We start from the raw sequence: 27,381 nt of genomic DNA on the forward strand, positions 1-27,381 counted from the left end.
AGTTCCCCTTTTTTTTTTGCTTGTGGTTTCACCACTCGTGCACATCACAAGTTATCTGGAAATGCCACCCTTTGGGCGGAAAGGCACCAGGCACAGCTACACTCACTGCCAGACCTACTTATTGAGAAAGTAAGTGTGCTTTCCCTCATGCTGATAAATTGAGATGAAAACATGAAAAACACATCCCCTCCCCCCTAAGTCAACAGGCCCAGTCCTACTGTTGGGCAGAGTGAGGCAGATGGGGAGGGAGGAATGACTGACACATAGTGCATTGAGAAGAGGCGGGTTCACACAAACAAGGGGCAGGGTTAATTATAAATAACTATAAATTTTTCATTCCACGTATGAATCTCCTCCTGTGAAACAGCTCAAAGTGATTCAACGATTTAGAAACCTCCCACTGATAATGTTTTTAATGGAAATTTCAGGTTCAGACTGGTCTAAAAAATAAATAAATCTTCACTATGACAACTTGTTCAAACAGAAAAAGTCTTGTGTTCTCTGCATGCCACGCAGAAAATTTTACAATTTAAAGTGATTTTAAAAACACTTTGAAGAAACATCTCTGGGCCGGTAAGAGAGGCAGGTGAAGGTCACCTGATCTCCAACAGCTAAATTTAGCATCAAACCATAACTGTTTCCGGTTTGAAAAAAGGACTGTTGTAGCAACCAATCTCTAAGCGCCGCTTGACTCCTTGTGAGAAAAGCAGTTGAAATTCATGGCTGGTTCCTCAGGTGCTCTGATTTGGCTGCAGAAGGTGCGACTCAGCATTGAGAAGTCACAGGTAGGACAGGTGGACTGGACTGTCTGCATCTGGGATCTGAGAGGGTCCAGCAACGCCAGAGACTGAAATGCAGGTTTCCTGACATTGCAACAGGGTTGTTTTCAGTGGCTGCCAACTATCACCATCGTCATCACCAATAATAAACAATGATAACTGATGTGGTTTTGTCTGAAATTTAGCTGCCGAAGCTGTTCTACAAAGGTAATTTCCCCTCTTGCATGTCAAGAGGGTGTTAAATACACTGGAGCAGGGCCAAGGGAAGAAGCTGGCAACCCAGGTTGCGCCTGAATCTGATTGCTTCCCAAACACCCTCATGCCAATCAGGCAGAAGTCCAACTGGCAAAGCTATATCTAGAGATAGAGATGTTGTTGTTTAGTCGTGTCCACCTCTTCGTGACCCCATGGACCAGAGCATGCCAGGCACTCCTGTCTTCCACTGCCTCCTGCAGTTTGGTCAAACTCATGCTGGTAGCTTCAAGAACACTGTCCAACCACCTCGTCCTCTGTCATCCCCTTCTCCTTGTGCCCTCAATCTTTCCCAACATCAGGGTCTTTTCCAGTAAGTCTTCTCTTCTCATGAGGTGGCCAAAGTATTAGAGCCTCAGCTTCACGATCTGTCCTTCCAGTGAGCACTCAGGGCTGATTTCCTTAAGAATGGATACGTTTGATCTTCTTGCAGTCCATGGGACTCTCAAGAGTCTCCTCCAGCACCATAATTCAAAAGCATCACTTCTTCGGCCATCAGCCTTCTTTATGGTCCAGCTCTCACTTCCATACATCTCTACTGGGAAAACCATAGCTTTAACTATATGGACCTTGTTGGCAAGGTGATGTCTCTGCTATTTAAGATGCTGTCTAGGTTTGTCATAGAGATCTGCAAATGCTGTTTGACTCTTTCCCCCTTTATCAGGAATGGGAAGATTTCATTCTGACGCTGTCCGACGCTGTCCAGCAGCAGATGGTTGAGAGCCACATCAATGCCTTGCAGGACCTCTCAGAGGCAGCGAAAGGTTTTGTCCTGGAGAAAGCAGTCAGCGCCATCCAAGGAGGTGAGAGTTTAGGAACCAGGCCTGATAAACAGTTCACTTCTACTGGATTTGCTGTGGGGAGGGAGGGGCTTAAGAAATGCCACACATGCAAGTGAAACCAGAGTTCTCTGATATCCGCTCAGCTTCTCCCAGGAGCAAGCTATTCAGGCTAAGCAGCCAATCCCAAGGTAGAACCAGTGTAGGGCCTCCAAGATCCCTATTAGCTGCTCAGGTCACCTGGTCCTCTTGGGCTAGAGGTCTGGGTATAGTTTCTCTTCCCTGCCACGATCAGCAGGAGACGCTAGGGAGCAGCAAAGCTCTCAAGAAAGACCTGCGTTCAAATCCTCAGTCACAAAGCACACTGGGTAAACTTGAGTTGTCAATTTCAATTTCTCTCAGTTTCTGTTCCCTTTGCCAAATTTCCTTGTCGATTTGCAATTTTTTAAGAAAAAGAGCCCACCAAATCTCTTTTTAGCACACATCTCTCCTAATACACACATTTTTGTATGAACTTTTGCCTAATATACTTTTATTTTTGCAAGCAATACCCCCCCAGTATAATGCATCTTGATATGACATTTCCACTAATATATGCATTTTTTATGCATGTCCTGCTAATAATATGCATTCTGTGCACATTTGTTTGGTTGGAGCCAACACCAAAAATTTGGAGAAGTGTGAATTTTGAAAGATGGCTGCTTTCGTTTCCTATACTATTTCCAGAAGGTGCAAATCAGGTGTGTTAGAACCAAAATGTCAACCAAACCAAATTTCTTCCCTGTCCCTAGACACGGATCTGCCCCTCCACTTTGCCCCTCCTTGAAAAGGGGAGTTAAGAAAATGTTGCGAAATAATCCACTCGTTCTCTGATATTCTTTCAGGTGACGCTTATAAGGCCCTGATGTCGCAGGTTAGCGGCTGCTTAGAGGAACAGATTTATTGCCAGATCGCCCGGGAGATTCAGGATGGAGACCGGCGGGTGAAAAATAAGCCAGCCCTGCTGCTCAATCACCTCAAGGATGGAGTGGTACCTAGCTTTGCTGCTTTGTATTCTCAGTTGGGGCAGTGTGGGGCTGACACCCACTAGGGCTGGTAGGGTGGAATGTGTGGAGCCCAACAGTAGGTGGCGCCAGAGCCAATGACAGGAGAGCAAACTAATTCTCGTTTTGTCCTTCTTCCTGCTGACTTCTGCAAGGCACAACAATGATACTTAGGAGGAAGAGGAAAAGGGCAGGGTCAGCCTCTGGACTGATGGAAGCAAGAGGACAGGGCAAGTGAGGGCAGACTGAGGTTGGCAAGGAAGTGCCCCTAAAGGACCCATCAGTCAGATCGTTGGTCCATCTAGCTCAGTATTACCTACACTGACAGGCAGCAGCTCTCCAGTGCTTCAGACGAGCCTTTCCCAGCCTTACCTGGCCAGGGATTGAACCTGGAGCCTTCTGTGTGGAAAACATTTGCTCTAAGCAACTTTGCTACGGTATCCGGTGGTTCAGCTATTGTAGAAAAAGGAGCCTTAATTCAGCTACATTCAATGAGCCAACTCCTTCCTTTCAGATGACCTTGCTGGAGGAACGGCCGGAGCTGCGAGGGAGGCTGTGTTCTCTTTTTAACCAGCCCTTACCTGCCGATCTGCGTCATCTCACCTGGAAGCTTTACCTCTCTAACACAAAGGGTATGACACATATCAGTTCTCTAAAACAGGCAGGCAAACAGCGAAGGCAAGACCTCCAGATGGCTTGGGCCATGTGGTTTACCTCACCGGTTTGTTTTACTCAGTTTTCCCTTCTGTGAAATGGGTTGCTTTCTTCTCCAGTGGTTTGTTATTTGGAATTAAAACCCACCGTCTACCTGGTAAACAATATTTGGACAACTTATTTGGCCTTTGTGGTTAGCAAAGGTCTGGCAATAACATTGCTTCTGTTTGCATATCTGATAAATGGGAACCATTCCTGGTCAGATTGATGGCTTTTACTTTGGCCGCTGACACCCCTCCTGTCTTGTGTTAGATACTCAGAAAGAGCCAGGCCCCAAACTTCCCTTGCCATCCCATCAGAGATGGACCTTTGGGGTCTTTCCAATGGGAGGTGATCTCTAAGTGGGAAGCAGAAAGCAGCATGGCAGTGTGGCCCTTATGTATTGACATCTAGTGACAGATGGGCCAGAGCAGGATTTGGGTTCAATGACTAACTGGTAATATTAGAAATGGCATCAAAATTGCTTTGCCAAATCCCAGTCAGCTTATCACATGCCCACCATAAATATATGAGGGCATACAACACCATACTGTCACAATTGCATCTCTTTATTTGGCGAAAACGAAATGAAATGCACCAACCGTTGCCTTTCTTCTGTTCCTTTTCTCATTCCCAGCAAGGTTAGGGTATCTCTCCCATTTGGCAGCAAACAGAGCCACTTCCCGGAAGGACAGAGAGATCTCACTGAGGTGCCAAGCCCTGCTGGATTCTGAGCCGACGTTCCAGTCCTTAAAAAACCACAAGGGTAAGAAGAAACCACCACAGGAGTCACACAAAAGTATTGAGGAAAACTGGAGGTGGGATGGGGGGAGGCGGACTCAATTCAGTTTGCATTTAAATGTGAATTTACCAGATTTGCACTTTCTGAAACAATGCATGAACCAAAACAGCCTCTGAAGCTGGAACTTCTCTGAATTTTACAATGCAGAGGAGTAATGTATATAAAGATGCGTATAGTGGGGTGAAGTGTGCATATAAATGCATATGAATTGGCAAAAAATACCATACAAAGCCGCATTGTATTAAGGGAACTTAGTTTGGAAGAAGAAAAAGGTGTGTGTTAGGAAGTGTTTAAGAGAAATTCACTCTGCAACATTGGGGAATTTTAATGAGGGTTTAAAATAACTAACTAACTGTAGGAATAATGGAGACGACAGGAGGTTGGATGCAGGTCAGCTGTGCAGAAGCACGCTGACAAGAACGCTCCAAGCAAGCTGCCGGCTAGCTCTGCCGAGGCTCCTTTGATTAGCAGAAGTCAAAAATTGGAAACAGTAGCGAAACCACCCTGAACTAGACGTATTTCCATCTAATCACATTTTCAGCGTTAGCAATCACACGTGTCAGCAGGTGTTTCCCTCAAAGTTTCCCCCCGATACTTGATTACATCTGCGTCCCTGGTCATGCTCCAGCCAAGCTATATGTCTAACAAACAAATTGTGAGAGGACAAAAGGTCAGGGGGGGGAACCCTGTTTTCTACCCAAGAAGGTCAGGGAAAGCAGGTGTAACGCTCCTGGACATACTGTTGCACGTCTGGTGTGAGGTTTGCCTTCGTAAAGCGGAGCGTTACCTCCACAACTAACTAACTAGCTGATGTGGCAATGTGGAGAACTGAACCTAAGATTGGAAGAATGAAGAACTGACAGTGACTTATTTAGCCCAGAAGAATATAAAGGAGTCCTTCTGGATCAGACCAGTGTCCCATGTATCCTGTTCTCACAGTGGCCATGCAGATGCCTGTTTTTGAGGAAAGCAAGTGTTCCTTCCCACATGCCTAAGTTGGGATGAAAGGAGGAAGCCAGTAGAGACCACAAACAAGACCATGGGGCATCAGCCCAAAGCCTTTGAGGCAGAAAGGGTGGTCTATTTCTTTGCTTTCCCTGGGAGGCGCATTTCCAGTTAGCAGAAGCCATGTTCAAATATATCAAAGGATGTCACACAGAGGAGGGAGAAAGGTTGTTTTCTGCTGCTCCAGAGAAGCGGACACGGAGCAATGGATCCAAACTACAAGAAAGAAGATTCCACCTAAACATTAGGAAGAACTTCCTGACAGTAAGAGCTGTTCGACAGTGGAATTTGCTGCCCAGGAGTGTGGTGGAATCTCCTTCTTTGGAGGTCTTTAAGCAGAGGCTTGACAACCATATGTCAGGAGTGCTCTGATGGTGTTTCTGATGGTGTGGTGATGGAGAGATTCAAGGGTTGGGTTTTCTTTCCAGGTTGCATTTCAGGGTCAGTGCTGAGAAGTGGTTCAATAAGAACAGCCGGCTGAATCTGACCAATGGCCTACCTAGTCCACCATCCTGTTCTCACAGTGGCCAACCAGATGCCCCAAAGAGAAACCCTCAAGCAAGTCCCAAGCACAAGAACCCTCTCTCTCTCCTGCCCTGTGGTTTTCAGAAGTATCACTGCCTCCAATTGTGGAGGCCGACCATAGCCATTGTTGCAAATAGCCTTTGCCTCCATGAATTTGCCTAGCCTTCTTAAAACTATCTAGGTTGGTGGTCACGCTGTGGCAATGAGTTCCATATGTTAACTATGCACTGCTTTTCCAAAAACCTCTCCTTAGTTGCCACACAGTGCCTGCGGAATGTGCTTTCTTATTACCACAAGCTTCAGGGCACCTCCACACCTCTGCCAGACCAAGATTATTTCCTGCCCGTGCCTCTCTTGCAAGCTATTATGGATTTGGGTTCTTCCACCAGCTCTGTGGAGTCTGTTTCTGCCCTCCTGGTTGAAGAATTTATGTCTCTCAAGAAGCTCCATCCTCAACTTGTTAGAATCTCCGTCTCCATCCAGGTATCTCCACCTCTCCACCCATTCATATAGGGTTATAAAGAAAGGTAAAGAGACCCCTGACCATTACGTCCAGTCGTGGCCGACTCTGGGGTTGCGGCACTCATCTCGCTTTATTGGCCGAGGGAGCCGGCGTACAGCTTCCAGGTCATGTGGCCAGCATGACTAAGCCGCTTCTGGCGAACCAGAGCAGCGCACAGAAACGCTGTTTACCTTCCCGCCGGAGTGGTACCTATTTATCTACTTGCACTTTGACGTGCTTTTGAACTGCTAGGTTGGCAGGAGCAGGGACTGAGCAACGGGAGCTCACCCCGTCACAGGAATTTGAACCGCCGACCTTCTGATCAGCAAGCCCTAGGCTCTGTAGTTTAACCCACAGCGCCACCCGCGTCCCTTATATAGGGTTTTAGGACACCCCAATTCCTGCTGAGCAGTGCATAGGATTCCAGCAGCCTTGGCCATCAGCCAAGGTCTCCCCCTCCCCACAAACACCTGGAGGGCAGCAGATTAGGAAGCCTGTTCTATTAAATTAAATTTCATTTAGAACAGCTAATCCAGAATCCAAATGGCACCACTAGACTTTAAATAAGACTCTTTTGATTTACTATTTGTGGCAAATTTCTGTCTAGGATGCTTCCCGGGTCAGCATAGTGGAAGAAGTTGCCTCCCTGCTGGAGCAGAGAGACAGGGATCTGGCAAGGTTCCTGGAGAGCGTTTATGCACAACCAGGTAAGTCTGCTTTGGGGCTCCACCTCAGTAATCCTGTCACTATAGGGGCATTTCTCTTCCTAAACTTTGGGTGCATGGCCCCTGCGCAAGGTACTCCATTTCGTCCTCAGCAGCTACTGAGCATGTTGACTGGCAAGTCCTGGAGTCCTCACCTTCTTAGCGTTCCCCCTCTATTTTTGCTTTTCATCTGCAAATTTTGGGGTTTCCCTGAGCTGGCTTACTCTTCCCTCTTGAGTGTGGATGGTGGTTTCTTGGATGCCTAAGTAACGTCACTCACCTTTGAGCACTGAAAATAACAGGACCACCAATTCTGTATAAGCAAGCTTAACGTCTCTTGGCCAATTTACCCTAAACAAAGATTTGGGATTAGAGGGGAAAGTCCTACTTTCATGATGTTCCTGCTGATGTGAATGCCTTCAGATCCAACTTCTATAGAAGAGATGGGCTACAACTCACACGGATCTCTGGGAAGAGAGATTGATGGCTAAACCACTCTGGGAATTGTAGCTCTGGGTGTGGAATACTAGTCTCCTATCAACTCTCATCAGCCTTGGCGAACTACAGTTCCCAGCGTCATTTGGGGGAAGCCATGACAATTGAAAGCAGTAGAAAAAAGACAGTCACGGAACTGAGAAATTGCACAAAACAAATGAAATACCATGAGAATCCCTGAAACAAGAAGTAATTGACTAGAAATATTATCTTGTGGAAATAAACTACCGGTAAATAATAAAAATCAAAAAGTTTAAGGAAAAAAATCGAAAAACCTAAAATTGAACAAAGCCTTAAGGGGTTGCCGGCTACAAACCTCATTTCACTGAACTATTCAGTTTCCCCAGAAGGAAATAGAAAAATCATAAACCTTAAATGACCAAAATTAAAAAAAAATCATAAGGCAACGGATTTCAGATGGTTTGATTAAGCTTTTTTGATTAAGGCTTTGTTCTATTTTAGGTTTTTCTAATTTTTTCCCTTAAACTTTTTGATTTTTATTATTTAGTTTATTTCCACAAGATAATATTTCTAGTCGATTACTTCTCGTTTCATGGATTTTCACGGTATATCATTTGTTTTGTGCAATGACAATTGAAAGTGGCATCACCAAACTTGGATTTGATATTGAGAATTGTTCCATCAGCTGCTCTGAGAGCCTCTTGGGACTACAAAGCGGGATGTAAGTGCTGTAAATAAATAATCATCATCATATACTTGTAGAATCCCACATCTTTGATGTTTTCCAGGGGAAGACTCCAGAGACACCTTACTCAAGGGACTGAGCCGCATGATCCAGCCGGCTATTGACACTCTGCTTGCTGGTGAGATGCACTTCTTAGCATAAAAAAAAGATCCAAAAAAATTGACCCTAGAGCTGAGACTGGGAACTAGGAGGTTCAGGACCACCAAAAAGGTGTACCACTTCACACATCCCATTGGTAACTTGTTGTTGTTTAGTCGTTTAGTCGTGTCCGACTCTTCGTGACCCCATGGACCAGAGCACGCCAGGCACTCCTGTCTTCCACTGCCTCCCGCAGTTTGGACAAACTCATGCTGGTAGCTTCATCCCACCATCTCGTCCTCTGTCATCCCCTTCTCCTTGTGCCCTCCATCTTTCCCAACATCCGGGTCTTTTCCAGGGAGTCTTCTCTTCTCATGAGGTGGCCAAAGTCTTGGAGCCTCAGCTTCAGGATCTGTCCTTCCAGTGAGCACTCAGGGCTGATTTCCTTCAGAATGGATAGGTTTGATCTTCTTGCATTCCGTGGGGCTCTCAAGAGTCTCCTCCAGCACCAGAATTCAAAAGCATCCATTCTTCGGCGATCAGCCTTCTTTATGGTCCAGCTCTCACTTCCATACATCACTACTGGGAAAACCAGAGCTTGAACTATACGGACCTTTGTTGGCAAGGTGATGTCTCTGCTTTTTAAGATACTGTCTAGGTTTGTCATTGCTTTTCTCCCAAGAAGTAGGCGTCTTTTAATTTCGTGGCTGCTGTCACCATCTGCAGTGATCATGGAGCCCAAGAAAGTAAAGTCTCTCACTGCCTCCATTTCTTCCCCTTCTATTTGCCAGGAGGTGATGACCTGCAAAGCATAGTGATGGCCACCAGCTTGGGTGTCTTCAAAAGAGGACCAGGCAGTTCATGGAACAGGATAAGGCTGTCAATAGCTACTGTACTGGTCACAAGGCTATGTGCTTCCTCCTCAGTCAAAGGCGGCCATGCTTCTGAATACCAGTTTCTGGAAACCCCAGGAGGGAGAGTTGCTTGGGCCCTGGCTTGAAGGTTTCCTACTGGGGCATCTTCTTGAACACCGTGATAACAGGATGGGCTGGTCCAGCAGAGCTCTTCTTTTGTATTTTGATTCTGTCGTTCCTCACCACAACAAAACCCCTCATAGTGCACCTGTATGTGTGTGTGTGTGTGAGAGAGAGAGAGAGAGAGACTTAGGAAGCTACTGCCAGGCAATCTAGCTCATTAATGTCTGCACTGACTGGCAGCAGCTCTACAGGGGTGCAGAAGGAAGGCATTCTCTGTCCTACCTTGAGATGCCAGGGATTGAATCTGGGACCTTCTGCATGTTGGTTATTTCACAGATTCATTGGGCTGCGGGAGGCATGCTGGGGAGACCACACATTCAAGAAACACAAAAGAAACTTTTGCTTGGTTTAATAACAAAAACAAAAACTCATTTTACACTAAATTACATTATATCAATAAGCGTGAACCATCCACCAGGGTACTGAGAGAGCTACATGCTGCTCTTATATACTATAAGGTAAAGGTAAAGGGACCCCTGACCATTAGGTCCAATCGTGACCGACTCGCGTTGCAGCGCTCATCTCGCTTTACTGGCCGAGGGAGCCGGTGTCCAGCTTCCGGGTCATGTGGCCTGCATGACTAAGCCGCTTCTGGCGAAGCAGAGCAGCGCATGGAAACACCGTTTACCTTCCTGCCAGAGTGGTACCTATCTACTTGCACTTTGACGTGCTTTCAAACTGCTAGGTTGGCAGGAGCAGGGACCGAGCAACGGGAGGTCACCTCGTCGTGGGGATTTGAACCGCCAACCTTCTGATTGGCAAGTCCTAGGCTCTGTGGTTTAACCCACAGCGCCACCCGCGTCCCTATATACTATACCCAACAGCTTAATTAACATAACCTAACAGCACCTACTATACTGCTTCACAGCTGTAAAACTAGGTCATGTTATTTGCTCTGGCCCTTAACAACATACACATCTTGTGAAACAATAATGAAACCTGAAACTTAAAGAAACCACTCAACACTCCATACATTGAGCCACAGACCTTCCTGAAGTGTTTGTTTTGCCTCAGAGAAGCTAGTGAGATGCTCTTCAACTTTTGCTTTGTTTGCAGGCTACTTAAACATGGATACTCTGTTGTACATCTGGGACCAGATTATCCTGGGACTGGAGCGGCCATCATACAACTGTCTCCCTGTGTTCACCACCATTTTTGTCCTCCTGCTCCGTGGTCGGCTACTCACATGTCAATCCGTATGTGCAGCCTGGTGAAATCTAATGCCACAACTGTTTTACAAAGCATTGTTAGAGTTGTCCAGCAGATCCCCTGATGGGGACCTTGTGCAGAAATGAATTCTCTCCTCCGCAAGAATTGAGTTTCAAAGCTTTGCTGCAGAATAGATTTAATAAGATAAACGTTACAAAATAACCAAGCAATGGGGTTCAGTCCTTCATGGTGTTCAGTAAACGGTCCTCTCTCTAGAGGGAGATCTTAAGCTTGTTCATCACTGCAGAACTTCTCTGCAACCGCTGCTACTAGCCGTCACCAACAAGCACACACTGGCTTCTCAAGTTTCCAATTCCAATATAAGGTAGTTTAGCTCATTGAAATGGAAAGATGCCAGCCTTCTCTGATGCTTTTGCCAGAGTGAAACTGCTTGGCCACTGTAAACTTCCCTTTGTAGCATTTTAAATACAATGCATTTAAATACCACGTTTTATGTACATTAGACATGTAACTTCAACAAGTACGGTATTGCATTAAATGCTGAGATAATATAGAATTGGTATGGACAAGAATCAGGGGTGAATGGGGCTACATCCTAAGATAATGGAACGTTGTTCTAGTGGAGATCTGTCCATCTGTATGTGGGGGAAAGCTGTAGCTCAGGGGAAGAGTAATTGCCTTCATGCAGAAGACCCCAGTTCATTCCCTGATATCTCCATGTATAGCTGGGAACAACTCTTGTTTGGAACCCCAAATGCCTTCCTGGGGAGAACATCCTACAAGCAGGGAGCCACCACTGAAAAGGTCCTGTCTCGTGTCACCACCCTCCAGAAATTCTAACATTCCTATGACTTTCTTACTTTGCCATCTTTGCATGTACAATCATATCTTGGTTTTCGAACAGCCTAGTTCTCGGACGTTTTGGCTCCCGAACGATCAAAACCCGGAAGTGACTGTTCCAGTTTTCGAACATTCTTTTGAAAGCTGAATGTTCAACGGGGCTTCCACGGCTTCCGATTGGCTGCAGGAGCTTCCTGCAGCCAATCGGAAGCCGCGCTTTGGTTTTCAAACACTTTGGAAGGTGAATGGACTTCTGGAATGGATTCCGTTCGATTTCCAAGGTATGATTGTATTATCTGTTGTTTACAAAGTTTCTTCTAAACTCTGCCATGGATTGAACTTTTTGCTTTTGTGTGGCTTTCTTTTTAAAATTGTTTTAACAGCTGCTGCTTTTTTTGGGGGGGGGGACAAAAGCCCTTTTCTTTCTAAGAGGATGATTGTTGGCCCTACCATTGTGGCTCCCCATGGGTGCCCCACCAGCCACCACTGAGCAGTTTTACCCACCCACCATCCCTGCCTTTTACTGCAGCCAGTGGAATTGGAAGCAACACTGAAAACCTGGGGACCATCTCTGCTTGTGCAAGAGTTCCAAGACATGATGGAGAAACACTTCTTTGAAGATTTGTACAGCCAGTTGCTTGGAGGAAACAAGGAACCCGCCCCAATCCATGACCCTACCCAAAGTAAGACCTTGACGGGCATCTTCTGCTCAGGCTCAAAACATTTACCTGTCAATCAATCAATCAATTTATTATTTTTATTTATTCAGTTTATATACCGCCCTCGATCTGAGGATCACAGGGCAGTTTGCAACATAAAAATACAAAATGAGAACACAAAATACATAAGAAAGAAAGAAAGAAAGAAAGAAAGAAACCAATAACAGTCAATAGAAGAAAAATAAATATCAATCAATAAGTATATTGTGCTAGCCAAAGGCCAAGACAATTACGTTACAACTACCAAAATACATAGCAAACGTTAATGATATAGGAGAGAAAAATCAGATGTGCCATCAGCTGACTCAAGATTAAAAGTCTGAGTTCCCAAAACAATTTATAGCAATATGATCTAACTTTCTCTTCCTAGTCTTTTTTTTGCAGCCAGCCTAAACAAATAGATCTTTTCCACCTTTGACCCCCCAGCAGGCATAAGGCAACCAATTGCAAAGCAAGATTTTTAAAATACAGAATAATAACATTTTTTAAAAGCAGCCAAATAAGAGCCATAATAAAAAGCATGCAAAGCAGCCAGAAGAAAGTAGACCTAAAGGCTTGGACTGGAGCAGAAGGTACCCCTTTGTATCATCCAGAATGATCCCCCAAGCCTATCACAGTATTCTACATACTGCCTATTACATTCTGTCTCCAGGCAGAGCCAAAGATAAAAATATAAAACCGCAGTAAAATGGTAATTGTTCCATCATAGCAGTAAACCACTGAAGCAGTATACAATGTAAGAAGGAAGAATTAAAAGCACACATGCTCTCTAAAAAAATAATAATAATCTCAGCAACTATTGTTTGCAAAACTGCTTGGAGGTATCATTTACAATGAAGCAGTATGCAGGTTTTGTTAATAAATAAATCATATTCTCTCCCCCCCCCCCCATTTCTGCAGACACGCAATTAATATTTCATAAAATGACTAGGTCACTCCAGGGAAAGCGCTTTTAAACTAAAATGCCTTTGGCAGGGGCCAAAACATCACAACTCTCTGATATGGGCTAGGTACTGATTCCAGAGGGCTGGTGCTGCAACACTAACAAGTTTGGTTTCTAGGACCTGCTAAGCTTGGGCATCTGTGGGGGGCATGCATTAGTCTCAGCAATGCTCAATCTCTTGAGATGTGCAGGTGCCGGAATGGGGTAAACGGGGTGAGATGCATAAAAGACATCTGATAATCATCTTGAGGACACATGGCATGAAACTCTAGTGGCGGGGGGAGAGAAGGGGAGAGAAAGCTTCCAGAGTGCACAAGTACATTTTCAAAACATGCTGGAATTTTATCAGCTTTTGTGCCTGTCATTCCATGTGTCATTCAAAGGTATGGGGCAGGATAGCCGATCATAGCTGTCAACCGTCCCTTATTTGGCGGGAAAGTCCCTTATCCCAGCGCCATGTCCCGCAGCTGTCCCTTATTGATGATGTCCCTTAAATTTCCCGAGGTTTCAAAGGAAGCAGCTCCTCTCCCTCCCTCCCTGCCGGGGAGGAGGGAGGCTCCAACTGTGTTGCTTGGCTGCGTTGCTCACCCAATAAGAAGTCTAAGAACGACTGGGGGGTGGAGCTTGCATGCCTTGTGCCGATCAAATCGGCCGCGTTGCCTGGGGACTTGCCTTTCCTCAGCGCTTCCCAGCAGAGAGGTGACGGTGGCTTTCCTTGCTGCATCCCCATTGCTGGGTTGCTGCCCTGTGGGAACCACCGCTTGAGGCTTTGTTTGGCTGCTGGCTGGGCTTTCTGCCTTTGGCTCGGAGGGGCTCAGAAGTTGAATATACCTGTGCTTGGAAGATCCCTTATTTTGGAGGCTGCTGGTCCCTTATTTTCAAATCTGCAAGTTGACAGCTATGTAGCCGATTAACATTCATTATTTCTCTTTCCCTCCCACTTTGAGCTTTTCCTCCGTGGCACTACAGAGATTTCCAAGCGGTACCACCTCCAAGGACAAGGCCAGAAGACAGGAGGCAAGCAAGGTGCTTAAGGGGTGTCCTCTTGCTCCATGGCCCCATGAAAGGCACAAGGGAAAGGGGTGCGGCTCAGTATCCTCAGCACCTCCAGGTGGGGCTGGAACGGCTTCCAGTCAGTGTAGACAATACTGAGCTAAATTGACCAAGGGTCTGGCTCTGTTCCTATTTAAATCAGCCCAAGGTTCAGAACCATGGGGACTGGGATCTTGTCGTTTTGTCTCACTTTGCCTAACCAGCACAGAGCTGACCAGCCCTGGCAAGGACCCAGAACGTACCTAGTGCTTTTTAATCCTTTTTTGCCAATAATAATAATAATAATAATAATAATAATAATAATAATAATAATTTATTTATACCCCACCCATCTGGCTGGGCTTCCCCAGCCACTCTGGGTGGCTTTCAACAGAATATTAAAATAAAATAGTCTATTAAACATTAAAAGTTTGCCTAAACAGGGCTGCCTTCAGATGTCTTCTAAAAGTCTGGTCGTTGTTTTTCTCTTTGACATCTGGTGGGAGGGAGTTCCACAGGGTGGGTGCCACTACCAAGAAGGCCCTCTGCCTGGTTCCCTGTAGCCTCACTTCTCACAGGTAGGGAACCACCAGAAGGCCCTTGGCGCTGGACCTCAGTGTCCGGGCAGAACGATGGGGGTGGAGATGCTCCTTCAGGTCTGCTGGACCGAGGCCATTTAGGGCTTTAAAGGTCAGCACCAGCACTTTGAGGTGTGCTCGGAAACGTATGAATGTATGCTCATGTCATTCTGGTCCTCTCCCACTCCTTCGGAGCATCGGTAGCATTTTTGAGGCTCACCTGAGGGCACGGAAAGACGGGGAGAGAGAATACATACAGCAAACATGGCACGTCCTGATTTTCAGAGAGGAGCGCCAGTTGCTGGAAGAGCAATGCCTTGAGAGGGCGCAACAGGAACAGAGACTTCAAAGGTTCAGAGCGGAAGAGCAGAAGAGGTAAGGCTTTTCATGTCAGCAGCATTCACAGTTACCCACATTCTCAGCTAATTCTCAGTCCCCAGCATGGCATCAGTGGCACCCAAAATACTCTTGCCCCATTCTTATTTTTAAATCGAGGGGATGCTTTTTTAATTATGGGGGGGGGGCATTCCTTGGTTGAGATGTTGCCCGTTGTTGCTTTGTGGGATGGACTGCATCTCTATCCATGTTTTATTTTTTTGAAAATACATATAAGTGCTTGGGGAGGTGTGACAGGGAGCTCAGAGCACCCCAGTTTTTCACTTCAGTGAAATGGGTATATTGTGGTGTTTCTTAGATTTCCAAATGTGCCAGAAAAATTGAGCCGAGAGGCGAGGTGGTACTCTGCTAAGACTTTGCTCCCGGCTGTTTTAACCATTCTGCTGATTACCCTACAGAATAAGGGTCGGGAGAAATTGGGCACCCATATCTGATTTAATTTTCTGGGTGTTTCTCTGCAACATTTTTTTTTAATGGACTTGCAGGCAACAAGAGATGAGATTCCTGCATCTTTTAGAGGAGAATAAGAGAAAATTTGACATGCAGAAGGTCCATTTGGAAGATCAGCTGTCCCAGGTATTTCCTTCCAACCGTGGAATAAAGATTAAGAGAAACACAATCAATTTACGTAGATGGTTGGGGGTGTCCTGGAGAAAGGGGGTGTGCCAACCCCACTGGCTTAACCATGGACTCTCTGGGTGGGCCACTCTGTTCATTACTCTCTCTTGTCCTCTCAGTTCCCCATCTGTAAATTGGGTTTATTAAGGGCACAGCCTCACACAATGAAACACGAATCTGCATAATAAACATAATTGCATTGTGCAGATTAAGCTGAGCTGTACCATTTGAGATTTCATAGCTGCACTCACTAGCATAGCTGGGGGGCGTAATAAAAAAATTAAGGTCATATATATATATATATATATATATATATATAAAATAAATGTTCATAAATGTACCAACCAAGCACAAACATAGATATGTAGACCACATGTCTGGAGCAGCACAGGAAAACCGTCCTGAAACCATTTTGACTCCCAAACTGACCAAATGTTTCACTGCAAGGAGGGAGGGGGTGAGGGAACCTTCCCATTGTCTCAGGAATTGGGTAATCACCACCTCAAAGGAATTGGCAGACTACCAGGAAAGGCAATCAGATAAGGCATTATCAGATAACCTGGCAGACAGGAAAAACAACATTCAAATTTCTGTTGTAGACCGCCTTTTCTGTGATGTAGGTATGATGTTTGTGAAGGGTGGTCTTTGGTTACACCCCTTCTGTGATGTATGTATGATGTATGGAGGGGTGGCCTTGAGCTCCAGGGCAGGGAATTTAAGATGTCTATATTAGGGCAGGCACACCTTTGTTCTGGGTCCTCCTCCATCCTCCTGCGTGTGACGGGAGCACCCTGTTGCAACAGTTTTAATAAAGATCAGGTTTAGTAGCTGCTTTGCTTCTCAATATTCTCTGGTTGGCCTCTGTTATTTTCTCCTACCAATAGGGAACCCACGTAAGGACTCTATACGGGCTCTTGGATACCCCATAAGGGGAAAAGGGCAGATTTTGTTTACAACAGGTGCACTGGGTGGCCACTTACCGCAGGGTGTGTGCTGCAGCGCGCCCGAGCCTGGGAGTGTCGCAGTGGCTCAGGCACCTGCAGGCACCTGGGCTTGGGTCTGCTTGCCGCCTCCCCTTCAGCTGGAGGGTGGTTGAGGGGGAGGCAGGTGGGCTGAGAAGACTCCATGCAGACTCTGGCACCCAAGCGGCTAGCTATGCCACTGGCTGCACTTGAGAAGAATAGACAATCAGGCCTAGAGTCTGGTGAGCTGGAGGACTGTACTACTTTGCCCTGCATTCGGATGTTGAAGAATGAGGATAGCTAGGGACACTTGGCCTAGGGGCAGAATAGGACTGTACCACTAGACTGCTAGACTGAAGACTGGGAGCGGCCGCCGAGACCATATAACACCGGTCTTGAAAGACCTCCACTGGCTGCCAGTATGTTTCCAAGCACAATTCAAAGTGTTGGTGCTGACCTTGAAAGCCCTGAACGGCCTCAGTCCAGTATATCTGAAGGAGCGTCTCCACCCCCGTCATCCAGCCCGGACACTGAGGTCCAGCTCTGAGGGCCTTCTGGCGGTTCCCTTGTTGCGAGAAGCCAAGTTACAGGGAACCAGGTAGAGGGCCTTCTCAGTAGTGGCACCCGCCCTGTGGAACACCCTCCCACCAGATGTCAAAGAGAAAAACAACGACCAATACTTTTAGAAGACATCTGAAGGCATTCCTGTTTAGGGAAGCTTTTAATGTTTAATAGGTTATTGTATTTTAGTGTTTTGTTGGAAGCCGTCCAGAGTGGCTGGGGAAAGCCAGCCAGATGGGCGGGGTATAGATAATAAATTATTACTATTATTATTATTATTATTATTATTACTACTACTACTACTACTACCACTTTAGCCTGCATTTGGGCACTCAGGAGGCAGGAAGGTGAAGTAGTATGACAGTACCAATTCAGCCTCCATTCGAGCACTCAGGAGGTATGAAATCTCTCTCCCCCCCTCCAAAGTTTTAACAACTACAATTTGGCACCTTTCAGGAGAGACAGGTCCGCTACGAAATGCAAATGAAGGCAGAGGAGCAGATAAGCAGGCTGCAGGCTGAAATGCACAGACTTGCTGTGGACAGGAAGATGGTAATATTTTATTTTTCAAAATGAAGTTTTGTTTTAATGAGCTCACCCACTGCTAAATACTAATGCTCAGGGAACTTGTAGACGGAAGCAAGGCAGTCCACTGTGATGGAGATGGTTTGCCCAATAGCCTGGAGCTGGGTGTTCCTATACTGGAAAACATGCATCTGTTTTGACAATCACTGCTCACTGTCCCTGCCATGGCAAATTATCAAGTCAGGCTCTGGCTAGCAAGCCTGTCTATGTTCCAGCAGCCTAGACTTCAGCATTTTGGATTTCTGCATTTTAACTCCTGTGCCTTGGGTCTTAAAACAAACTTGGGTTCCCCAAGGAGATCCTGCCGCTTACGCAGATTTTAATACTTTCCTTCCATATTTTTCTTGCAGCCTTCACCTGACACCTATTCCGCTGGAAGGTAACGTTCTGTCCAGGCATGCAAAGGTACACCCCACAACTTAGAAACATAAAGTCAGAATGTGCCCACAGTGATCCCAAAGGGAACGGGCAGCATAATACTGTTGACTTTGACAACAGGCCTGTTTCCCTTGCATCTGAGAATTGGTGCCTCCCCTTCACAAATGGGCTAAGGGATTTGTAAAAGGGCTTTGCTTTGAAGACTTACTGAGCACCTGATTTCCTGCTTTGCAGTCTCCTCGCCCCTGCACCTTCCCTGCAGTCCCAGACGTCATCTCAGACTTCCCTGCCTCATTCTTGCCTGTCAGACACAGGTTAGTGAAAAGCATTTGCGGGTATTAATCAGGTATTATTGAGATTTGCAATTTGATTCCAACACTCTCCCTAATTGCCTGTGGTGAACAGGAATCACTTCCAGCCAAGCAGGCAGGGAAGCTTATTAAACTGACAGATAACTGGATGTGTGCTTTAGATGCTAACATGCCACAAATGAACAACATAGGCCTGTGAAAGCAAAGAGGCCTAGCAATTTTTGTTCTTGTTGACCAATAACTTTGCATATAAACATTTGCAAATCTGAGATTGAAATAACTCTGGATACAGGCAACCTACTGGGCAAAAAAGCAGGATGTAAGGTTAAATAGATTAATCACATCTCATGATTTGGCTTTTGCATTTCAATCTTTCACAGTTGCTGCACATCAGAAACACAAAACCGCCGATGGAGACACCATTGCCTTCAAACTGCTGAAGCACATGATGGAGACAGCCAGCTCAAGTAAGCAGAAGTTGTCTGTAAAGCAAATGCTGGCATCTATGGAACTCACTGCCACTGGATGTTGCTAATACAGTGGTACCTCGGGTTAAGTACTTAATTCGTTATGGAGGTCTGTTCTTAACCTGAAACTGATCTTAACCTGAGGTACCATTTTAGCTAATGGGGCCTGCCGCTGCCCCGCAATTTCTGTTCTCATCCTGAAGCAAAGTTCTTAACCCGAGGTACTATTTCTGGGTTAGCAGAGTCTGTAACCTGAAGCGTCTGTAACCTGAGGTACCGCTGTACAATGTATTTTTAAAATGAGCTCCTTCCCTCCCTCTCCCTCTCTTTCTCAAATAAAAACAGAAGCCAGGCTGAAAAGGATAAAAAGTAACAGCCAGTAGCCAAAACTGACTGGGACAAAACACGCAGCTGTTTGTAAACTTACTTTAAGTTAATGCAACTAAAATTGAACATTATCAAGCGACACATTCCCTGGGGGTGAAATGTGCCTAGGAGCAGGGACACACATACCGGTTTATAAAATAACAAACAACACAGTGCAGATTGTTGTTTTTCACCCTTTCTCGTTTGCCTAAAACTTTATTCAGGGTCAAGTTTAAAGGCTTTGGGGACGGAGGCACCGGAGGCTGATCCACTGGGGCAAAAGGGGAACTGCCCCACCAACCTGTTGCCCCCACCTCCCTGCCTTCTTACAACCAGTCCAGGGGGGTTGCCTTGCCTGCCCCCTCCCTCCTCCTTAGTCTCAGTGCTGTCCCATGTAGAACTGAGCAGGGAGGAAGACGGGGACAAAACTAGAATTACCTAGTCACTGGCGCTTGCTCTGTCTGCTTTGAGGCTCCTGACCCTCCTCCCACCAGCACTCGTGATGCTCCCTTCATTCTCTTTACCCAGAAACGTCTTAAGGGACATCACAGATCACAGGCAAGGAACACAAAATGTGTGTGCATGCATTGGGCAGCCTGGAGAGTGAGGCTATCGCCATTTCCATGGAAGATAAGTGACACCTTCTGGTCAGAGATGCAACTATTTCAGTACAATACTCCTTGGTGGAAGACTTGGAGATTCTTTGAGGGTTTATGCTTTGCAGAAGTGGATCCAAACTATTGCCATTTTCCATCCTGCTAACGTGTCTGTGGGCTGCCTGGAATTCTACTGAGATAGCATCAATCTGCCAGAAAGTTTCCAGTTTGTAATCTCCATGATCCAGGGTCACCACCCAAACCTGCTGCACTCGTATTGCCTAAGCCAGGGGTCAGAACACTTTTTCACCAAGGGGCCGGTCCACTGTCCCTCAGACTTTGTGGGGGGCTGGACTATATTTGGGGGGGTGTGTGAAAAAATTCCTATGCCCCACAAATAACCCAGAGATGCATTTTAAATAAAAGGACACATTCTACTCATGTAAAAACATGCTGATTCCCAGACCATCCACAGGCCGGATTTAGAAGGCGACTGGGCCGGATCCAGCCCCCGGGCCTTAGTTTGCCTACCCATGGCTTAAGCCATCCAACATTTCACCTGGTAGCTGGGAGTTCTGTTTCATTTTGCGTGGCATGTGTGTGTAGATCTACCAATGCTCAACATCACCCTTTTAGAAAGGGTCAGGAAAAACCTCCATGGAGAACAGGGCTGTCATTGGCTTCTTAGCTGTGATAGCTAAATCAGACCTCTGTGTTGAGAGGCACCCGTATCTCCTAATAGCAGATTTTAGGGATGAAGCATAGGGGGCGGCCCTTGCTGTCGCGCCCCAATTGTAAGGTCTGGGTGGCATCTGGATGGAGATAGCGTGCTAGATTTGAGCTGCACCTCATCCACCAAGACCATCCCTGTATTCCATCTGAAATTGGAATGAGAAGCTGGACCGTACTAGTTACATTGCGACAGCCTGAGCCACAAACTAGTTAAGCGAGAGTGTTGTGTATTTAAACAGGTTGCAACCTAGGTGTCTTACTACCCAGAAATTGTGTTTCTTTAGTTGTTAATGGGTCGAGCACCGAGGAAAGGGAGCGCTTGGATGCAGCCACAAGGGAGCATATTCAGGACTACAATGAAGATTACAAGAATGCAAAGGTATTTTGAAGCATTCTCTCATTGCCTGCCTTTTATATTTTTATGGTATGGTCCAGCAACAGAAAGGAACAGTAACTCTCCACATTTGTGATTCCCCAGCAACTGGCCTTCAGAGGCATTCTGCGCCTGAAAGGATAGGTGGAACACAGCCATCAAAGCTAGTAGCCATTGGAAGCCTTAAACCTCCACAGATTTATCCCATCTTCCCAATGCATTATTAGGAGGGCCGAGATAGAAAAATTATTCCGAGATTTGTCATTTTTATAGGGATAAAAAGCATGACATACTAGGGGCTGCCACCCCACTTGCTAACCCCAAGTATCCCTTTGCCCTTCCCCCACACTGAACCAAACCTCCCTCCCCCTACATTTCACGCCTTCCCCAGCTCAGCTGGCCGTTCCAGTACCTTATGTAACAATACATTGTGTATATAAAAGCTTTTTTATATATTAGGGGAATGACATGAACCTGCTTCCCAGCCTGCCTGTACTAATCCAACTCCCCCTACTTTGCCCCACTGACCAGGTACCCAGGCCTAACTCCTTCCTACAGCCTTCTTTTCCTAAGGCCAGGTGTGGGACACACACTGGACAGGAATAAAGTTGAGGGCTGCAGAGCATTATGGATCGTTGTTGTTGGTAATTTAGTCGTGTCCGACTCTTCGTGACCCCATGGACCAGAGCACGCCACACATTATGGATAGTTAAAGATAAAAGCTGCTGTGAGGGCACATAAAGCTTCCAGGCTTGAGGTGCCACACCTCTGCACTTCACTTTCTATACAAGCCACATGAGCACTTGTGACAGCAATTGCTGCCAAAATTCTGTTTCTTGTTGCCTCCATAGATTGAGATGTTTGGTTATGAAATCAGTGAAGATGAAATAAACAACATCCCCGAAGCCAGAAGGAAAGAAGTGAGAAAGAAACTAGAGCAGGCACTCCGACGAGGGGCAGCAGCTCGTTACATGGCAGCCAGAGGAAGGGGTTTACCAGCATTTATTACCCACATGGATGTGTTGTGATTGGTGTGCCCTTGTTACACAAGCAGAGCCTTTGGAATCCATAAACCTGGTTAATAATCTGCTACTGAGCATTGCTTTTATCAAGGGCATTGTGCTACAGGTACACCTCCCACTGAGCAAATATTAGCCTCTTTGGCTACTGAAGGAAATGTCCTCAGTCACCTAGAGCAGCAATGGAAAACCTAATTAGGCCAAGCAATGCGCACACACCCTATGATCTGATGGTATGTGAGACATCAGAGGTGGGACAAGGAGTTTGCAGACACCACTCTGCCTTTGCCCGTGTGGTGTAATAGAAAAGGGAAGAAAGTCACCTGACAATTGTGAATCCTCCTGGGCCTCAATCTGACACTGCAGAGAACCATTGAAGTAGACAGCCTTTATTTATAGAGCTGTGGATATGTATTAAGTTACATTTGGCATAAGGCAGAACTTGTGGTGTCCTAGTGATGTAGACTATTTTCACACACACAGTTTGTCAGAGTACCCTCCATTGTGACAACTGCATACTGACCCAAAATGGATTGTTGAACCCTGAAATACCGTGTCAAGATGATGCTCTAGAAAAGTGTTATCAATGGTTGGGTCTTTAACCACAGCAGGTATTACCTACCAGAGCAGCCAAATTTGCTTAGGATGGGAACTGCTGTATGGAGTGTGTTATTACTGGAGCTATTTTTAAAGGACCTTATCAATTGCATGTGCAAGCCCTCAATGCTAAATGGTACGTTACATACCATTTTAGATCAAAGCCTCCGCAGTTACTTATCACTCTCTGTTCTTTCTGCATCTTTAAATAATGAAAACAAGCAACTTCCAAGCATAAACAGAACATTTGAGTGGCACCAAAGTAAAGCTGTGCCCCTGGTTTTGTCCTTGCCAGCGTTGTAGAAAGCTCAAGCCACTAAGGTGACTAAAATATAATTGCCAGAAGTCATGGTAGTTGTAGGAGCTACAGTTTAATCAGTTTGAGCACTCGACTCCCAAGTTTCATATTCTGTATTCTAAGCTTACACCTGTTTTAACATGGCAAAAAGTCTGGTGCTGTGACTTCCATCATTGCAGTTATACCTCATGACATGTTTGGTATCAGTTTATTTAGGATTAAGTTGCAGAATCCATGTCAACTTGCACTTAATTTTGATATCTCTCGCTATATGTTACCTTTTATTTCTTTCCCAGAACCTTGCAGTTACGCACAACACCTACAGTGTAAAAAAACTGGGAGAAAAGTATTCTTGAACACCATACTTAATCATTCATGAGAACTACAAAGTAATGTGCAACAAAAACTTTTATTTAGCATTTACACCAACAGTCCAGCAGTTACTTAAAACTTTTATTTACCTTACAATATTAAGACATTAAACAGCTACAGTGCAAACAAATGCTATTGGCAACTTGCAAATAAAGAGTTCCGTTAACACCTAAAAGCCACCTCTCAGACGCAGCACAAGGTGGAGGGTGGATTCTTTCTGGATGTTGTAGTCGGAGAGGGTGCGGCCATCTTCCAGCTGCTTTCCGGCGAAGATCAGCCTCTGCTGGTCAGGGGGAATTCCTTCTTTGTCCTGGATTTTAGCTTTCACGTTCTCAATGGTGTCACTGGGCTCCACTTCCAGAGTGATTGTCTTCCCAGTGAGTGTCTTGACAAAGATCTGCATACCTCCCCTCAGACGCAGCACAAGATGGAGGGTGGATTCTTTCTGGATGTTGTAGTCAGACAGCGTGCGGCCATCTTCCAGCTGCTTTCCGGCGAAGATCAGCCTCTGCTGGTCAGGGGGAATGCCTTCTTTGTCCTGGATTTTAGCTTTCACATTCTCAATGGTGTCGCTGGGCTCCACCTCCAGGGTGATGGTCTTCCCAGTGAGTGTCTTGACAAAGATTTGCATGCCTCCTCTCAGACGCAGCACAAGATGGAGGGTGGATTCTTTCTGGATGTTGTAGTCAGACAGGGTGCGGCCATCTTCCAGCTGCTTTCCGGCGAAGATCAGCCTCTGCTGGTCAGGGGGAATGCCTTCTTTGTCCTGGATTTTAGCTTTCACATTCTCAATGGTGTCACTGGGCTCCACTTCCAGAGTGATTGTCTTCCCAGTGAGTGTCTTGACAAAGATCTGCATACCTCCCCTCAGACGCAGCACAAGATGGAGGGTGGATTCTTTCTGGATGTTGTAGTCAGACAGCGTGCGGCCATCTTCCAGCTGCTTTCCGGCAAAAATCAGCCTCTGCTGGTCAGGGGGAATGCCTTCTTTGTCCTGGATCTTAGCTTTCACGTTCTCAATGGTGTCACTGGGCTCCACCTCCAGGGTGATGGTCTTGCCAGTCAGAGTCTTGACAAAGATTTGCATGCCTCCTCTCAGACGCAGCACAAGATGGAGGGTGGATTCTTTCTGGATGTTGTAGTCAGAGAGGGTGCGGCCATCTTCCAGCTGCTTTCCGGCGAAGATCAGCCTCTGCTGGTCAGGGGGAATGCCTTCTTTGTCCTGGATTTTAGCTTTCACATTCTCAATGGTGTCGCTGGGCTCCACCTCCAGGGTGATGGTCTTCCCAGTGAGTGTCTTGACAAAGATTTGCATGCCTCCTCTCAGACGCAGCACAAGATGGAGGGTGGATTCTTTCTGGATGTTGTAGTCAGACAGGGTGCGGCCATCTTCCAGCTGCTTTCCGGCGAAGATCAGCCTCTGCTGGTCAGGGGGAATGCCTTCTTTGTCCTGGATTTTAGCTTTCACATTCTCAATGGTGTCACTGGGCTCCACTTCCAGAGTGATTGTCTTCCCAGTGAGTGTCTTGACAAAGATCTGCATACCTCCCCTCAGACGCAGCACAAGATGGAGGGTGGATTCTTTCTGGATGTTGTAGTCAGACAGCGTGCGGCCATCTTCCAGCTGCTTTCCGGCAAAAATCAGCCTCTGCTGGTCAGGGGGAATGCCTTCTTTGTCCTGGATCTTAGCTTTCACGTTCTCAATGGTGTCGCTGGGCTCCACCTCCAGGGTGATGGTCTTGCCAGTCAGAGTCTTGACAAAGATTTGCATGCCTCCTCTCAGACGAAGCACAAGATGGAGGGTGGATTCTTTCTGGATGTTGTAGTCAGAGAGGGTGCGGCCATCTTCCAGCTGCTTTCCGGCGAAGATCAGCCTCTGCTGGTCAGGGGGAATGCCTTCTTTGTCCTGGATTTTAGCTTTCACGTTCTCAATGGTGTCGCTGGGCTCCACCTCCAGGGTGATGGTCTTGCCAGTCAGAGTCTTGACAAAGATTTGCATGCCTCCTCTCAGACGCAGCACAAGATGGAGGGTGGATTCCTTCTGGATGTTGTAGTCAGACAGGGTGCGGCCATCTTCCAGCTGCTTTCCGGCGAAGATCAGCCTCTGCTGGTCAGGGGGAATGCCTTCTTTGTCCTGGATTTTAGCTTTCACATTCTCAATGGTGTCGCTGGGCTCCACTTCCAGGGTGATGGTTTTCCCAGTGAGTGTCTTGACAAAGATCTGCATGCCTCCCCTCAGACGCAGCACAAGATGGAGGGTGGATTCTTTCTGGATGTTGTAGTCAGACAGGGTGCGGCCATCTTCCAGCTGCTTTCCGGCGAAGATCAGCCTCTGCTGGTCAGGGGGAATGCCTTCTTTGTCCTGGATTTTAGCTTTCACATTCTCAATGGTGTCGCTGGGCTCCACCTCCAGGGTGATGGTCTTGCCAGTCAGAGTCTTGACAAAGATCTGCATTTTTTATCTGCAATAATAAAACATTATGAATATCTCATTATACTTCAGCACCTTCCCATTTCAGCAATGCAGAAGTTATCCAATAACCAGAAACACTAAAAGCCTGTGAGGTTTTTAACACCCATCAGAACCAATATGAGTATACTGTCAAATAAGTTTCCAACATTTTTCATATTGTATCAGCAATTAACAGAGATACAATGGAATTGTCTCCCATGCATCTACAAGCAGAAAAAGGAGGCAAAAATGGCAAGCCTAGTCAAACTAAGCACTATTTGATATCCTCAAATACTACGCACCAAGGTCAGAAGCAGGGGGGGCGGGGGGGGACCCTTAATACAAAACCACCAAGGAGCTGAGCTGGATGACCTTTTGAAACGCCCTTTTAACCAATTCAGTGATCTCACACTTATTTCCCCCCCCCCACTATGCTTTTGCTCATAAACATACATACTACGCATGCGCTTTCCCAAGCCACCCCCTTTTTTGCTTTAATACTTTACATCGCATTTCCCCTTATTAGAACTGACTCAAAGGCAGCTTATTGCTACAAATACCAGTATAACGCCAGCCCATCACATGCCAAATCTTTTGTAATTATGACGCACTTTCCCGGAAGGATTTGAACTGCACTTTTTGGGGGGGAGGTGGGCGGGAGAACTACCCAGGACGCCTAAAATTAGCCCCGTCAGTTTCTGGCAACCGACTCTCCTCATCCCCGTTTTTCAAAAAATACAGCACCGAGTTTGCTTCTTTGTGCTTCATACACGGGTGCATTTTTACTATACAGTATTAAGTATGTGCGTCAGCTGAGGCTCCCGCTTATACGGTTCCCCGCCCATTTAAAACGCGCGTCTCCCGACCGCCACGACACGGCTTTTGCCCGCTTCTTTGTGAGGACCTCCATTACAGCACAATAAAAAGGAATTTATTGGGGGGGGGGGAGGGCTGGTCTCGGTTTATTCCTTTTTACCTCGCCGGCGCAGAAAGCGCCGCGCTCGCCCCTCAGGCGCGCCTCCCGCCACGAAGCCACCCCATCTCCCCTCTGGCCGGAGCTGCGCAGGAAGACCCTCGCCGAGCCCCCTCCGCCCCCCCCCCCACGTCGCCGGGCAGCGCCTCGCCACAATGGAGGCCGGTGACGCCACGCCCCGGAGGCGCCGCCACGTCGCTCGAAAGGCGGCCTCCTTTCCCAACCACCCTCCCCGCCGTCTTACCAATGTGTTACGACCGCTTCAACTAGGAAAAACGAATCCCGACCGTCGCTTCAGTTGACAAAACTCTCTCCAACCTCTCCTTTCGTCAATGACAGCGCCGAATATGTCCGCTTCGCTTCCGCCCTCTGGTATTTATAGATCTCTGTGGCTTATCGCTCCTCCTCCTGGAAGGAATTCTAGTCTCCTTCCGCTAAAAAAAATAGTCCGGCGATAAACGGTAATGATAGCCACTTCTCCCTTCCCGGTGTATCCTCCGCTATTTGAAAGGAAGGAAAAATGAAAACGGAGAAAGTCGTTGTGGTCTCCTTGTTACGACACGCGATAAAACGAGTTGTGTGAGCTGCGGAGGGATATACAAAGGCAGGTGAAGAGACTCTGCGCAATTTCGACGGGCCGTTG

General features: G+C 46.6%; 2 protein-coding genes across 10 annotated transcripts; one reads left to right on the forward strand and one right to left on the reverse strand.

The window, feature by feature from the left end:
- The first annotated feature begins 31 nt into the window (after positions 1 to 31).
- Positions 32 to 22,117, forward strand: LOC310832865 (uncharacterized protein). 8 transcript variants are annotated; one of them, XM_083715131.1, is made up of 19 exons: positions 32 to 129; positions 1,696 to 1,834; positions 2,695 to 2,840; positions 3,368 to 3,485; positions 4,184 to 4,312; positions 6,132 to 6,361; positions 6,988 to 7,087; positions 8,329 to 8,403; positions 10,457 to 10,596; positions 11,940 to 12,093; positions 14,020 to 14,098; positions 14,968 to 15,057; positions 15,564 to 15,654; positions 17,676 to 17,771; positions 18,155 to 18,183; positions 18,417 to 18,496; positions 18,874 to 18,960; positions 20,939 to 21,033; positions 21,879 to 22,117. In XM_083715131.1, the coding sequence occupies exons 2-19, from the start codon at positions 1,744 to 1,746 to the stop codon at positions 22,053 to 22,055; spliced, it is 2,007 nt and encodes a 668-aa protein (XP_083571257.1). In that variant the 5' UTR covers positions 32 to 129; positions 1,696 to 1,743; the 3' UTR covers positions 22,056 to 22,117. The 8 variants fall into 8 exon arrangements, 7 of the variants coding, with proteins under 7 accessions (XP_083571257.1, XP_083571259.1, XP_083571260.1 ...); XM_083715128.1 differs by lacking the exon at positions 32 to 129 and adding an exon at positions 675 to 785; XM_083715129.1 differs by lacking the exon at positions 32 to 129 and adding an exon at positions 675 to 785 and having other exon boundaries at positions 14,020 to 14,089.
- A 1,214-nt stretch (positions 22,118 to 23,331) lies between these two features.
- Positions 23,332 to 27,354, reverse strand: UBC (ubiquitin C). 2 transcript variants are annotated; one of them, XM_083715111.1, is made up of 2 exons: positions 26,983 to 27,354; positions 23,332 to 25,775 (listed from the first exon to the last, which is right to left on the reverse strand). In XM_083715111.1, the coding sequence occupies exon 2, from the start codon at positions 25,766 to 25,768 to the stop codon at positions 23,483 to 23,485; it is 2,286 nt and encodes a 761-aa protein (XP_083571237.1). In that variant the 5' UTR covers positions 25,769 to 25,775; positions 26,983 to 27,354; the 3' UTR covers positions 23,332 to 23,482. The 2 variants fall into 2 exon arrangements, with proteins under 2 accessions (XP_083571237.1, XP_083571238.1); XM_083715112.1 differs by having other exon boundaries at positions 26,742 to 27,082.
- Positions 27,355 to 27,381: the final 27 nt, after the last annotated feature.

The sequence above is a fragment of the Podarcis gaigeae genome (genome assembly GCF_964106915.1).
Source record: "Podarcis gaigeae genome assembly, chromosome: 15".
NCBI classification, from domain to species: domain Eukaryota; kingdom Metazoa; phylum Chordata; class Lepidosauria; order Squamata; family Lacertidae; genus Podarcis; species Podarcis gaigeae.